The following is a 15,907-nucleotide window of genomic DNA, read 5'->3' as shown; positions in this document are numbered from 1 at the left end:
AGTCAAAACGGGATGGGGTGGTGCGTCTGTGCTGGACCCTGAGCAATCCAGCTGCAGGGGACGTTCAAGAGGTATTGCTGTGTGCAGCTAGGAAACCTTACACCAGGACCAGGCTCCATGGAAGAGAGGTGGGAGTGACCCTTGCCCAGCCATGAAGGGAATCAAAGCTGATGAATCAGACAAGCAAGACAAAGGTAAGTAGGAGACCACCCAGTTTCCAGGGGAAAGCTCAGTGAGAAGCGGGCACCACTGACCTTGACTACGCGTGACCCGGTGCTTCCTGTTTAATCCTCCTAATGACGTCGTTCCACAGATATCTTTCAAGTGCCCACCAAGTGTGGGGCACTGAGCTGGGGATACAGTGATGAGAGAGACAGGCAAGGCCCCTTCCCTGCAGAGCTTACAGATTAATGAAGGAGGTAAATAAATAACCAGAGATGTAAATAAAAAATAAGCCATGTGCTATAGAATTACACTACAATGATGACTGGACAGATACAACAGTGGTCCCAGAAGATTGAAATGGAGTTGAAAGTTCCTATCATCAAGTGACATCAGAGCAGGATTGGCCTCCTACTGTGACGTGTCACTCATGTTTGTAGCGACGCTGTGTGAACAAATCTACTGAGCTGACAGTCACACAAAAGTCTAGCATATATGATTGTGTAAAATACATGAGGCTCGATAATAACAATAAATGATTATGTTACCAGTTAATGTATTTACTGAACGGTATTTTTTTATCATTGTTTTAGAGTGTGCCCCTTCTACTTGTAAGAGCTCACTGTGAAGCCCTGTGCTGTCTTTCACCGGCAGCAGTCACAAGCATCCCAAGTTCTCATGGCTCTTGGTTGCTCAAGGGATCGGCTTGTACCATCTAGGTTTATGTAAATGCTCTCTGTGATGTTTGCACCTAACAGTGCATTGCGCAGACATATCCCCACTGACAAGTGATGCGTGATGCCGTAAGCTCAGGTAGGAGGAAGCTCAGGTGGTGAGGAGGTGTGTAGCTGGACAGGGTCGAGGGAAGGGGAGCGACTTCTGCGGACACTGTTTTACTGCCAAGGACACTGAGGTAGGCCAGCCACATCTAAAGGGACCAGGGAATTTCTGCAGAACCTGATGAAGGCTGGACTCGGAAGTGCATGCTTGAGAACAGGCATATAGCGGGGAATCAGGAGAACCGTTAGTCTGCAGCCAACTGAGACCCAGGGTCTCTTGTAGGGATATTGTAGGTAAAACAAAAAATTGAATCTTAGTGATGCAAATCTCTTTTAAATCCTATCTTTGCTCCATGTCAGGAGTATAATGTTTGACTTTTTGCCATGACTTCTTGGTCTCTGCTGGCCAAGCGTGGTTGATGAAGCAGAAGGACCCTGTTCCACAGAGCTGCGTGGAGTTGACCAGCATCTGGTTCCTGTGCAGGATGCAGGGATGGTCCAGAGAGCACAGGTGTGGGGTCTGGTGCCTGCCTCACTGGCATATAAACATGGGCAAGTTAGCCTCCACGGGACTTTCTCCTCCCTGCAAAGTGGAACTCGTCCTAATCCCTTCTGTGTGGTCGTGAGCACGTGAGCTGATGCAGCTGAAAGAAACACAGAAAGCGCTTCATACACACTGACTCCTTGCATTGTTTCTGTTGGTGGCATTTAAAGACACTTCGATATCCGATGTTAGGTGCACATTATGGAGGAGACCTCGGAAAAACATGTTGGTTTACATTGCAGAATGGTCACATTGAGCACAGGGGTGTGTGACTTCAATCCCAGTGATTCAGGAGGCTGAGACAGGAGGATTACAAGTTGGAGGCCAGCTTTGAGAATTTAGCAAGGCCCTATCTCAAAATTAAAAAAAAAAAATTAAAAAGACTGAGGCTGTAGCTCAGTGGTAGAGCACCCCTGGGCTCAATCTCCAGTACCAAAAGAAAAAAAGAAACCTCACACTCACAAGTTTATAGACCGTGAACAGCCTGGTGACATGATGAGGGACCAGCCTCTTCTGACGGCATGTTCTTGGAGCTCAGCATGCTCAAAATTTTATCTCCCCATTTTACATGCTTGTGCAGACAGCAGAACATGGAACCAGTCAGACTTCTCATTGCAACAGTGGTTCAGCGCCAGGATCCAATCATCCAGTTGACAAAGAGCTTGGTGCACAGTGTGGTAACCAGCTGTTCCCCATCTCCAGTGAGCAGAAAGCCAGAGGAAATGGGTTTAAGCTGCATGAAGGATTGGGGTTATTTATGGCAGAACTTCCTGATGGTGAAGGTCGCTCCACATTAGGACTGGATTACAGAGAGAATTTCCATCTGGGGGGATTTTGAAAACATGTTCTTTTCTGTGAGATTACTACAGACACTGTTGTCCAACCGGGCTCTGCCTTCTCTCTCTCCCTTTCTACACAGATGGTCTCTGTAGCCATATGAACCTTCTCTAAAGGACGAAGGAGAGGGGTGAGCATCCCACGGAGCTTGTGTGCTTTCTGACTCTCAGATTGTAGGCTTTGGTATTTGGAAGGGGGAGCACACAAAACAAATCCAATTAGCTAACCCTGAAGATGGGAAGCCCAGCTTTTTTTTTTTTTTTACCTGGGTCAGGTGAAAAGCAACACTGGCCAAGTTTAGGTCTTCGATGAACATGGCTTTCACATGCCCCCTTTTTTGCTCTTCTCTTTTTGTCGACAGTGCCGGGGATCAACTCCAAAACTCCCTGTATGCCAGGCACATACTCTGCCACTGAGTTACATCTTCAAGCCCACACATTCCCCATTAGGAAAGACATAGTCTTACATGCATCTGCCCATTCTTTTCAAAAGTCCTATGGAAATGTGTGCTGCTGCCTGAATTTTCAAGGGGAATTTGAAGTATAGTTTTAAATTTGGGCAACTGTTTTTTAAAAGCCAATTATAGCCAGACATGGTGGCATATGCCTATAATCCTACCTACTCAGGAGGCTGGGGTGGGAGGATTGCAAGTTCAAGGCCAGCCTGAGTGGCTTAGCAAGATCCTATCTCAAAATACAGTTTTAAAAACGGTTGAGGAGGTAGCTCAGTGGTAGAGTGCTTGCCTAGCATGCTCAAGGCCCTAGGTTCAATCCTTAGTGCCGAGGGAGGAAAAAGTCAGTCATATGTGCACCAAAGTAAGCATAGATCTGTGGGTTCTGATTCTGTGTGCAGAGTGCTCATCTGTTATCTCTGCCCTGTGAGGTCGCCTTGGCACATTGGCCCTATTGGCAAGCAGGGGCAGAGCATCTGCCCAAGTTCAACGCAGATGTGAGCCCCAGAATTCCTCTTTTCAAACGAGAACCTTTTCTATTTGTGGATTGAACCATAACAAATTTCCATTTGAAGATCAAAAATATCCAAATCTTATCAATTTTCATATGCTTTAACCTAAAAATAACCAGCAATTTAAGAAAATCAGAACATAAAATATAAACTGGGTTCTCTGTGCATTACCAACACTGTCTGACTCCCTGCCATGAGAAAAGCTCTCCTATCGCTCGGGCACCCCCGGGTATTTCCCAGCAAGCCGTGCCTGGCAGATGGGGATGACGTCAGCCACCACCTGAATGGCATCCGTCATCTCATTTGCACCAGGTGATGGGAGAGTCTGCTCTTCCCAGGATTAATGGCTTTCACATCCTTGAAGCTCTTTCCACGGAAGTGCAGACATCTGTGGAAAGTTCCCAAAGAAATCGGCCTCTCTTCTTAGCTCTTTCCACCTTCCACTTAGTTACAGGCTACCGTTTTACAAATATCACCAGTTTGAAATTAATGGGGCATAGTTGAAAATAAAACAGTGGGGATCCATAGGCAGGAGGACTGATTCTTGCTGCAAAGGCCGGTGCTGTCCCCAGCCAGCCAAGACCCACAGACACTGGGACTCAGGAAGAAATCAAATTGCCCACCGAGGTGCCATTCTTTCATACCGAAAGGCTGGAGAACCTTCTCATGGGAACCACCGGGAGGGCAGGTTCCCCCTGATGCCACATCTCCTCCTGGGGTGGGGACAAGCCTTGTCATGACCCTCGCCATTGTCTCTGGCTTCGCCATTTGTCCTAGAACGCAAACTCTGATAAAAGTGTTTCTCCAGTTCCAAGGGCTCTTTGGAACAATAGGGCAACAGGTGTCTCTCTCCTTTTCTCCCTTCTTTCCTTCTTGTCTTTTTTAACATTTAAGGCTTACTCCAAGTATATTTATATTTAAGAGCTAAGCTTAGACCTGACAGCCAACTCCTTGTGTATTCCCTTCAGAATGTAGAAAATACATTTTGACCAGATGCACAATGCATTTATTTTAGTAAGAAACAAATGAATACAACCATGATAAAGAAAACAGAGAAGGAAGGAAGGCTGGAACCAGAGACTCAGGGATACTCTTTATTGAAACAGAAGTCTCAGAATCAAGGACTGCGGGTGTAGCTCAGTGGTACAGTGCTCGACTGGCAAGCCCAAGGCTCTGGGTTAGACCGCCAGCCACTGCAAATAAAGTAAAATGAAATAGAATACTCACGAATATTAAAAGCCATCCAGGCCTACCATCTCAGCAGCTTCAAAGGCTGAAGCAGGAGGATCACAAGTTCAAGGGAAGCCTCAGCAGCTTAGCAAGATGCTGTCCCAAAAAAGAAAAAGGGCTGGGGATGTAACTCAGTGGTAGAGACCCCAGTACCTACCCCCTACACACACACACACACACATTTTCAGATACAATTTCAGAGTACCTATGATATCCTTCATCTGGATTGGTATTCTGGAGGAGGAAAAGTGTTGTTTTTTGAAATGATTAGTTTATGTTCTTCATGTGGGAAAAAAAATTAAATAAATGTATAAGCTGGACTTGGTGGTACACATCTGTAATCCCAGCTACTCAAAAGGCTGAGGCAGGAGGATGGCAAGATTGAGGCCAGTCTGGGCAACTTAGTGAGACCTTGTCTCAAAATAAAATTTAAAAGGAGCTGAGAGAGCTCAGGTGTGAGCACTGCAGCATGCCCGAGGCCCTATATGTTCAAACCCTAGTATTAAAAAAAAAAAAAAAAGATACAATCTACTCCTAATCCCTCTGATAGAGAATTCTTGAAAGTCATGCTAATGTCTAATAATACATGTGTAAAGAATTATTTGGCTGTGCCTAAGGAGCCCACACCCTGGGCATTTTGTGTGGGTTACAGAAATGGCACAGCAGCTCCTGACGGCCAATGTGCTGAGCCCTGGTGGTCGTGTGACACACTGCTGTCTCCAGGCACAATGACTAACCCTTATCCAAGGCAGAGCCCTGAGCTCGCTGCACTTTCCCATCATCTGCCGTCTGCTAGCAGCACTGTGCCTCCACTTCCAGATTGATGGCTTTACCAGGCAGCAAACCAGAGGAAGCCAACACCCAGCCTGAAAGTGGATGCGAGGAAGCAGAGGGAGACCCTGGGGGCAAGTTTAAGGACACATGTTCAGGATCGAGGAGGCAAGGAGGCTGGGAAACCTCCTCATCCATGGCTTACATTTACTTGGCACATCCTGAGTCAGGCACTGTCTAAATGTTCCTGGGCCTTGACACATTTAATTTTCACCACTCTATAAAGCTGATGAGATAGATAGATAGATAGATAGATAGATAGATAGATAGATAGGTGGGTAGATAGATAGACAGATAGACAGAGTGGGGAGGCACCGGGGATTTATCCCAGAGGCACGCTACCACTGAGTTATACCCCCAACCACTTATGTTTCTATTGATTCATTTATTTATGTCACTGAGGATTGAGCTCAGGAGCACTAGCTTTATTTTGAGACAGTCTTGTCGAGTTGCACAGGTTGGCCTCAAACTTGCAGTCCTCCTGCCTCAGCCTTCTGAATCCCTGGGATTACAGGTGTGCACCACTGTGTCCTGCTCAGAATAGATTGTGCTTAGTGGGAACCACAGGGATTTCACAGGCAGGGTGCAACGGAGGCTAAGAGCAGAGCTTCTTAGGCTTGACAGCCAGGCTTCTGCAGGACTAGCTGAAGGCTCGAAATCTGGGCTTCGTTGCTTCCTCTAAAAATGAGGCAATTGACTAGATAGTGGAGGATTTTTTTTTTCCAAATCTAGTAAATCAAATTCTAGCAATGGGATTGAGGCATGTGTATCTTCCAGAGCTCCTGGGGTGGTCCTGAGGATCCCTCTATGACCACCTACCTGCCAGAGTGGGCTGCTGGTGGGCTCTCCCTCATCTCTGAATTCATTCAACACCATTCATTGGCCAAGCTGCTGGATCCAAGGATCCTATAGGAACAAGGTGGTCAAGGTCCTGCCTTCAAGGATCTTGCCATCCAATTCAGACAGACAAACGTAGAGACAGCAGCCTAAGAGGATTTCAGGTGGGATGTAAGTGGTGAAAAGAAGGCAGGATTATGCCGCAGAGCCATGGAGGAGGTGACCAGAGGCGGCCTTTGGGAGGTGAGAAGGCGCAGTCAGCCAGTGAGCATGCTCAGGACGGCCCCTGAGGCCGGGACAGGCTCATCAGAGCCAGGGTGACTGAGCACAAAGAGGGAGGTTGGAGCCATGAGTGGAGGTCAGACCTCAGGCCTTGACTGTGGTTGTGCCATTGGACTTTGTTCTGGGTACCACTGGATGCTACTGGTGAGTGGCAGTGTTTCGTTCTGTTGGCTTTTAGAAATGAATTGATTTACACTTCCCTAAGTTCATTTTGGCAGCTCTGTGTGATACTTATGAAATAACATCAAATACAATTTGATATTTGACCAGTTAGGCTTTATATTTTTAAATTCAGGTGTAATTCACATACCACAAAATTTACCCCCATTTTTTTTTTTTAAGTATATTCAAACGGCAGTGCAACTCCTTTAGGATTTAAGAGTAAATTTAAGTTGCAAAAATATATAATGCTATAAGAAATTGTGGTAAAATATCAGAGTGAGTCAAAGAAGGCTTGACTGGAACTGTAAAGACAACTTTAAAAGTCTCACATGCAGCACATCTGGTGGGACTTTTCTGCGGTGATGGACGCATTCTTCATTCTGCTGTCCAAATTGGTAGCCACTAGCCACATGTGACTGTTGAGCGCTTGAAGTGTAACTGAGGAACTGGATTGTTTTTGATGACATTTAAATTTAAACAGTCACACATGGCTACCACATTGGACAGCTCAGCTCTGTGGCAATTTACAAATCCACACTCTTATCTGAAATCACTTTCCTCTATGTCCCCCTATGTCCCCAGTTTCAAAAATGATTAAAATTTTGAAACATATGCTCTACAAATCGTTGTATTTAAATTTAATCCTCCCTACAAAGAAAAAAAAAAAAACTCGAGAGTTCCCACAAGGACTCCAGATGACAAGGGGCATGAGACGAAGTGGCCTGTTCTATAAATATATGCGAGAGGGAGTCACCCTCATTAGCACTGGGCATGAGTGACATCTGGATGCTCACGAGAGGACAGAGGGAACTGGTGAGCATGGCCACAGCTTCACAACTCACAAAGAGTGAAGATGACTGGGAAAGCAGAATATTTTGAGAGGGCATAACAGTAAGGTCGTTTCTCTTGCTCAAGTTGTGGGTTGCATGTGACAAGAACAAAATTTCCCTTCTGGGTCTGTCACCAAACTATTACCTAAGAAGAATCAAAGCACCACAAAGACTCTTTAGATTCTCATGGGGAAATTTTCCCTCCTCCCCAAAGATCCATTGAAGCTGCTTCTGTTATTAAAAAAACAGTTGCAAGAGATAGGCATTGTTTTCTAGAAGGTTTTTCTGTCATCCTTCAGAGGAATGAAAGTAACTTGGGAGGAACCTTAAACTTTATTAATGTTGTAAAATGTTCATTGTTTTTTTTCAATCATTGTTCTTCATTTCCCGTTTTGTTTTTTCAACCACCACGTTTGGCATACATGAGGCAAACATGGAGGCAAACACATTTTAAATCCTTCTTGTCCTAAAACTTCCTATACTGTTTTGGAGCAAAAATAAATCCTTGGTATTTATTATGTATGAAGTTATGAAAAAAGTGAGATGTCCTTTAATGAATAATTAATATTTGCCTATAAAATATGGCATGTGGAAGAGAAGGCAAAAATTACTCATTAGTCAAACTTAGAAGAAAAGGCAGCCAAGCTGCCTTTAAAATCGCAGGGTTTTAGGCTAATGCACAAGTGTAGACTAAGACTGCAGAGGTCAAGATATTTAGTTATTCAGTTGACTAACGACTGGATAGAATGTACTTGGACTTCCTGCCTTGACACCTGTATCTTCATGTGACCTGGAAAACTAGATTCAAATTTCTAAATTTGAATTCTCATTCTTAGACATGTAGGAACGTGGCCAAGGAAGGGAGCAGCCTGGTGTCCATCTAGGACGGTGCAAGGGACTCCCCAGCTATGTGTCCAGGCTGTGGGTGTCCCTAAGAGCACCCATCCCTCAGCCAGTCCTCAGGTCTCAGGGACTATTCACTGGAGCCAGTACAGTCCCACCCTAGGGAGGACCAACCTAGGACAGACACCTGGGCAGGCCTGGGATGCAGGCTTGGACATCTGCACAGGGAATGATGGGGTCCCGGATGCTTGGGGAAAGATCTCGAAGATGGCATCTTCCCGTGCTCTGTGGGAAGGTCACAGAAGGACTTGTACTGGGAGCAGGTACCAAGTGGGACATCTGAGGCTAGTTGTGTAGCTCAGTGGCAAAGCATTTGTGTAGCACGTGCAAGACCTTGGGTTCCACCACCAGCACCAAAAAACAAACAACAACAACAAAAACTGAGTGGGGCACCTAAACCATGGAACCAGGACATGGACCCTGGTTGCTGGTTAAGATCAGGTCTGCCCCGAATCTCTCCTGTTTGAGGCTCCAATACCCATACCATTGCTCTTTGTGGAAAGAAACTCTGCTCCTAACATTTTCTATAAATGTCCCCAGGCTGGGACAACAGAGAAGTCATTGGTCAGAGTTACCCTCTAAAATCTGATTCTAGAGGTGGTCGCTTTTGCAATCAGAAGTTTTCGATTTGTTGAGAATTTGTTGGAATTTGCAAAGTTGTGCAACCATCGCCACAATCAATCTAGAGCATTTTCATCTCTGCTAAAAGAAACTGTACCCATTAGCAGTCACCCTCTTTCTCACTCCCAGCACTAGGCATCCACCATCTCCTTTGTCTCTAGAGGTTTGTCCCTTCTCCACTGAGTGCTTCTGTACTTTCAAAGTGCCCTGTGCACATCCATAGATGGAATAGTCAAGTCTCACTGTATTCAGATATTCTTGTTGTATTCTCAATGGATGTAGATGAGTGCTTCTCACACATTAATCTTCTCGTACTTTAATGTGCAGGAAAACCACCAGGGGAACCTAGCAAAAGTTCCCAGTGATTCTGCAGATCTGGGTTGGGCCTAAGAGTCTGAATATCTTTGTGCGTGCGTGTGTGTGTGTGTGTGTGTGTGTGTGTGCGTGCGTGTGCGCGCATGTGCACGTGCTACTGGGGATTGGACCCAGGGGTGCTCTACCACTGAGCTGCATTCAACCTTTTTAAATATTTTATTTGAGACAGGGTCTCACCACATTATGTAGGGCCTTACTAAGTTGAAGAGGATGGCCTCGAACTTGTGAAGCTCCTGACTCAGCCTCCTGAGTTGTTGGGATTACAGATGTGCACCATCACACCCAGGAAGACTGCGAATTTTTAAGTGACATTGATGCTCCTGGTCTGGAGACTACACTTCAAAGGACAAGCACAAAAATGATGCTCAGTCGTTGTTTTAACTAGAGAAGCTTCATTTCAGAGAGATTGTCAAGGAGACTTAGAACTGGCTTAGTCTGGCAGCCCCCACCCCCTGCCCGGCCCCATTGTCTGGCAAGCAGTGCAGTGAGCATGTGTGTGTGCATGTGGGTGGGGAGACTTGGGCAGTGCCAAGGCTCTGGTCCCTGGACCTCTATCTACCATTCTGAATTGAGGACCATGAGGACTTCTAAAGGTCTTTGCTCCCTCCTACTCTCTAAATCCATGACCTTCCTGGTACACTGTCACCCTCGTAAGAGCAGAGACACTGCAGATTGTTCTAACTTGACGGGGTTCCTTCCTGGTTCCATCAAGACTGCAAAATCATGTATCTCTGAGCATCTCTGACACATCAGGGTCGTCGACTCTGGTCACATAGTGCTCTCTGGAGACTGTCTTGTGAAAAGAAACGAGAACCCCATCTTCCACACTGGGATCCTTGTAACAAGTTCCTTTTCCTTAGGTATAGGGACGGTGGTCCCCAGTTATGCAGGAGGAATAACTGGGTGCCGCAGTTAGTCACAGTCCAGAGCCTCAGGGTCCACGTGGGTGGGTCGCTGTGCAGCCCATGACATTCTCTTAGCTTCCACACAAGAAAGATTTCCTTTCCCTGGGTTTCATCAAATTGCTTTTGTCCCTGTGGTTTTGCTCGATCATTGTGTCATCAGATCCCACGTGGCAAAGCCAGGGCCAGACACAGAAGCCAAGCTTGAGTCAGCTTCCAGATGGTCCCCGAGGCTCCCAGCCTCCCCTCTTCTATGTCAGATGTGAAGTGGGAGCACAGGGAGGCCCATGGCTTTGCTGGACCTGGACGGCACAGGCCAGGTTGTGTGGCATGCCCTCTGAGAACCGCCCAAGACGGGCATGAGCTTCCTGGATGTGGAGCAGCGTACTGCAACTTCTCCCTGTGACCCATTGGAATCTGAAAAAGGTGAAAAATTAACACGAGCAGACCAGAACTCGAGTAGAGTCTGGCCATTTGGAGCAGCACATCTCTGATTGTGCCACTTCCCGACTCAAGCACCTTCAGTGGCTCCCCGTTAGCCATTTGTTACATCCAACCTTTTTATCAGGGCCACCGGGACTTCTCTTTCTGGCTCTGTGTCCTCTTCCAGCCTTGCTGCCTGGACTCACCATTTGAGTACCCTCCAGCCACACCGTACCGTAGCACGCACTGGACCAGGAACACTGTGCCATGCCGCCTTGTGCCTCTCCTTCTGCGGCTCCCTTCAACTGAACGTCCCTCTTCCCTTTCTATGTCAAAACTTGAGTCATCCTTCCAGGATGAATTGCCTGCCTCCTCCTCCTCCATGGTATTTTATCTTTATTATCAATTTTCTTACCTTCTTCCTCTCCTCTGCATTTGATTATAACTAAATGTTCTTCGCTATTCTCTTACTTTTATGCTGTTAATGAAAACAGTGCCAATACAGCTACCATTTATTGAGCACATCTTATGTGTCTGATACGATGTGGCTCACATAAGTGGCTTCATTTCATCTTCCAATGCCTTTGTAAGGAAGCTGGCATGGTAAATCCACTGCCCAGGTGAAGAAGTTCAAACTTCCTTAGGTTGCCCAGGAGGTCTGACGTTGGGTCCAAATCTGGTGACAATGCCCAGATCTCGGGGGTCGCATTTATATCCATTTATTTCAGCTAGAGGCTGGAGCTGAGAAAGTAGGCCACTGGCTTATGTAGGAACCTGCAGGACGTCCAAGCCAGAGAGGACTTGGGTTTCCCTGCTGTGAAATGGATCAGGGGACTGTCCCTCTGCCCCAGCACAATGAATGTCACGGGCCATGCCCATCCTCTGGTTGTTCTTTATTCTTCAGCAACGTCTCTGAGCTGTGTTCTCAGGAAGCTTCAGAATGTAACCTTGGAGCTTTTGCAAAGTATAGAAGGGAGGCTTTAGGTACCTGGGAAAGCAAAACAAGCAAATGGCAAGAAGACAGAGAAATGCAAATAGATGACCCCAGGGACCACTGTCAGTGTGGACGTGGAACGAGTGAGGAAGAGAGAGGTCTGCCGGAGTGGGGGCCTCCACGTGCAGGCAGGGAGCGGTCGGAGAGAGCGAGGCTCTTGGGGGATAAGATAGCTGCTCTCCTCAACACTGCTCCTGCAGGGGACTTGTTCGCTGTCTCTGTCAGCAAAAAGGAGGAGTGAGAAAGTGGAACACGGCAAAAACAGAGCTACAGAATCGAAAAGTCAAGTTCAACCAAAATCATGACCTAAGGTAATGCTTAAGGGGCTCACAGTACAATAAATAATACTACAAAATTTAACCTTCAGTGCGATTGCAATTTTGTTAAAATTTATACCCGCAATTCACACTCCTGTTTATGCAGAGGAAATGCGAAAAGGGGTTGAGAATGAGGGGTGGGATTTTGTTTATGTGTAGCTTTTGAACTTTCAGAGGGTCTCAAGTGAAATGTAGTAATCAGGAAAAAAAAAAAAACAAGCGGGAATCAAATATTGGAGGAGAATATGATGTAAAAGAGCCTCAAACTTTAACTCAAAAAATAAAGTTAAAAAAATTCATAGGTTACAAATAAGCCACAGGGTCAGCCAGGGACTGGGTGGAGAGTGCATTGTTCTGACCCAGCACGCCCTTCGCCCTGATGTTCTTTCATGTATGAACACAGCATTTCAAAGCTTTTCCTGAGTTTATTTTTATGAAGAGTGACTTTAAACTTTCTTAGAGCCAGCCTTCCAGTGGGGGGCTATGGTTGGAAAATGCAACGGAAATTCATGGATATGGCCCAAGAATTCTTCACGTAGAAAACTTAGGAGGAGAGTGGAAAGAGTGAGGCCCCCTAGGCAAAATGTCCTCCCACGTGCATGATGTCGTTCCTGGGACTGTCCCGTCCCCACCTGGTCACGGATGTCCATCCCAGGGAGTGGGAAGGATCAGGAGGGAAAACTGCTCCTGGGTTGGCCATCTTGGATTCCTCTGGAGCTCTGGAAAGTGGAGGACTTTAAAAAGGAGGAGGTCACAGCTGGGTGCCTGTTGCTCTGTCCTTCTCTCCATACAATCATGGATGATAGTCTTGGCTAAGAGAATTGCAAGCTAAGAAGTCTGTCTGCATTTAGCCCAAATAAACAGGAAAGAAGGCAGCAGGACCACCCCACCCCATAATAGCTTCCTTTGATTTCAATAGCAAATTAGTTGGACTTCAGGTGTGTTTTTATTGGTTTAAATGTATGCTTTTTTTTTTTTTTTTGTACTGGGGATTGAACTCCAGGGGCACTTAACCACTGAGTCACATCTCTGCCCACCTCCCGTCTTTTTTTCTGCTAAGTTGCTCAGGTTGGCTTTGAAATTACAATCCTCTTGCCTCAGCCTCCCAAGCCACAGGGAATACAAGCATGTGCTACTGCGCCCAGCTTGCTTCCAGAATCTTTGTATGTGAAAGATTATCAAGGAGAAAACCTTATCCATGCCCAAATAACTTTCTTACATTCTGATGGTGTCTTTTAAAGTTTTTTTAGGCTATGAATGAAGCTCAGTGGGATAACACTTGTCTAATATGTGCAAGGCCCTGGGTTCAATCCCCTAGATTGCAAAAAACAAATACAATTTTTTTTCCTGATACTAGGGATCAACCCAGAGGCACTTTACCACTGAGTTACATTTTACAATTTATTTTTTATTTTGAGACAGGGTCTCACTAAATTATTTAGGGCCCAAATTGCTAAGGCTGACCTCAAACTTGCCATCCTCCTGCCCTAATCTCCTGAGTCACTGGGATTACAGGCATGTACCACCCCACCAGACAAAAAACTGAAAAGTTTTACAAAATGAATCAGGGATGGGTGGGGGCATGCTGCCAGGTTAAAAGAGACTGAACCAAACCTTCCTAGTTCTGCATTCTGTGTGTGTGTTGAGGCTGGGTTGGGGGGGTGAGGTGGAATTCCTGGGTTAGAGCTAATGAACTCCAATTTATAAGACTCCTTCTTGAACATCATATAGCTCTTCCAAATGTCATTTTGATAAGTTAATATAAACAAATCCGAAACATCTGCAGCACAAATCCCCCTGAACACACAAGGGCTTCACAATTAAATGGAAGAATGTTTAGCACAATGTGTTTCGGGTTTTAGCGGATCCACAATGTTTTGAAAAACAGTTCAGTTCTTAAGACATCTTGAGTATTTGAAAGGCAGCTGGCTCTCCCTCTCCCTTTAAAAATGGCAATGTTATTTCTGTTCTCCTGTTGCTCCTCTCGTCTGAGGAGGGAATTCTCTAGCAGAGGGAGACCCACAGCTCTGTCACCTGCAGTGAAGCTAGAGATGGCTCTTCTCCAACAACAGGCTCCCTTCAAACCCTCTCCCAGTCCCATTCCCAGATTCGCTCCCTAAGCAAATACTGGGTGTTTCAGGCAGAGCTCTGAAGTGCTGACTCTGCAGTAGTGTTTCCAACTGTTGCAAGACTCGTTTCTAGATTCAGGTGGAACACTGGGGCTGTGGTTGAGAATTTCCCCATCGGTAGAACTGTTTTACCCTTCTGAAATGATGCCCAACATAATCGCAGCCCAGAGGAAAAGGAGAGTCATCAGCTGTTCAGAGGACGAGCTGAACGGTGATAAGTCAGCAAGAGGAAGCTACAACTGCCACCCCACTGTCCACAGCAGCCACGTGGGGCTCGGTCCCCGCAGCCTCCCTCTTGTTTTGGACACAGACTGAGGAATCCTGCAGATGCCAGCAAAGCAGATGAGAGTGATTATCAGGCAGTTTCCTCTCTAGCTCGTCTTTGTCTTTCCATTTTATCGACTTTCGGTCTCACCATCCTGAAATTTTAATCGCCTGAGCTCAGAGCAGACATCAGTTAGATCACCCAACGTGTAATTCTATCTGAACTTGAAGATGAAAGAAGAAACCCTCACGCTTTCTGGCTCCTTGTTTTTCCCTTCAAGGGACATTGTCAATCTTTCTTAGGCTCCTTAAGGAATCCTCATTCAATTTTTTCCATGAGTCAGAAAGTCTTGATTCCTTAACCTTAAAAAAAAAAAATTAATAATAAGAGTAATTAAAAGTGTTGGAAACATATTAGTCCATAGATTTGTGAATTTGGGGTATCACTTCATAGTGGAATTGAAGTTCTTCACCCCCCTGGCTTTGGAATTTGGCACTACCAGTGATATTTATCCATGACATTTATTTTTCTTTATTTATCTACTTTTTTGGTCCTTGGGGTTAAACTCAGAGCCTCATGCATGTTAAGCATGCTCTCTACCTTTGAACTATATATCCAGCCTGCTCCATTAGTCAGGGCTTCATTCCACTTTTTCTGAGCCAAAATTTGTTTTAGTCTAATCAGAATAGGTTGAGTCACACTCCTATTTAAAACCTTCTAGTGACATATTATTTCTCCAAGCCTCAGTCTCAAACCTTGACTCTACCTAGCTTCTGCTTTAGACTCGTCTCCTGCCTCTCTTCCACATGCCCTGTGTCCCAGCACAGGGTTCTCTCTCTGACCCAGAGATCCCAGTAGAACCAGCTTCTCTCCTCACCCGGGGCTCAGCTCACCCGGCTCCTTGGGCAGCCTCCCTTGAACACCTGCACTGCTCTGTAGCACCTTACCCAGCTTTAATGTCATCATAGCATTTATAGCTAAATGATGTCACCTACTCATTGTCAACCTCCTACAACTAAAAGTGCAGTGAATGGTCTATATGCATTTCCTGTTTGGAAAAGACTCACTGTTTTCATCTATTTTTAAAATGTTGAGTATTGCTGGGTTGGTACCTGGTGTATTAATGTGCTGTTTGGATTTTCTAATGGCTTGGAGAGAGCGTTTATTTACAAATATTCCATCTCTGCAGTGTATAAGGATATTTGTCTCCATAAGTGTCTGTCAATCTAATCCCCTCTCCTCCCACAACCCCAAGCACCTGAAGAGTTGTAACCCAAAGAATGATCTTGGGAGAGCGACCCTCAGGAGCTGATGAGAATGAGTGTGTCCATCTGGGTAGGTTGGAATGTATGATTGCAGATGTGGCTAGAAATGGCAAAGAGTCTTCCAGCCTGGCTGGGTTAAAATGGAGCCCTCCCTGGCGGGCGGGGGGCGGGTGGGGGGTGAGGGAGGGTTGACTTCTGAAAACTATTGATGTTAATGTGATACTATTCTCTTAGCTTTTATTTTTTCCTTTTAAAA

General features: G+C 45.8%; 1 protein-coding gene across 3 annotated transcripts in view; it reads left to right on the top strand.

Moving 5' to 3' along the window:
* The window catches only part of Sgpp2 (sphingosine-1-phosphate phosphatase 2), a 110,042-nt gene that overhangs the window by 22,477 nt on the left and 71,658 nt on the right, over nt 1-15,907 (top strand). Inside the window, exon 2 of one of the 3 annotated variants that reach the window (XM_077110294.1) lies at nt 992-1,002. The exons of the other annotated variants lie outside the window; for them this stretch is intronic. Coding sequence (XP_076966409.1) covers nt 992-1,002 — 11 coding nt within the window. The remainder of the gene's footprint in view (nt 1-991; nt 1,003-15,907) is intronic. 3 annotated transcript variants of the gene reach the window in all.

This window comes from Callospermophilus lateralis, chromosome 9 (assembly GCF_048772815.1).
Source record: "Callospermophilus lateralis isolate mCalLat2 chromosome 9, mCalLat2.hap1, whole genome shotgun sequence".
NCBI classification, from domain to species: Eukaryota; Metazoa; Chordata; class Mammalia; order Rodentia; family Sciuridae; genus Callospermophilus; species Callospermophilus lateralis.
The sequence above is the reverse complement of the archived record's forward strand: the minus strand, read 5'-3'. Positions and strand labels throughout refer to the sequence as shown.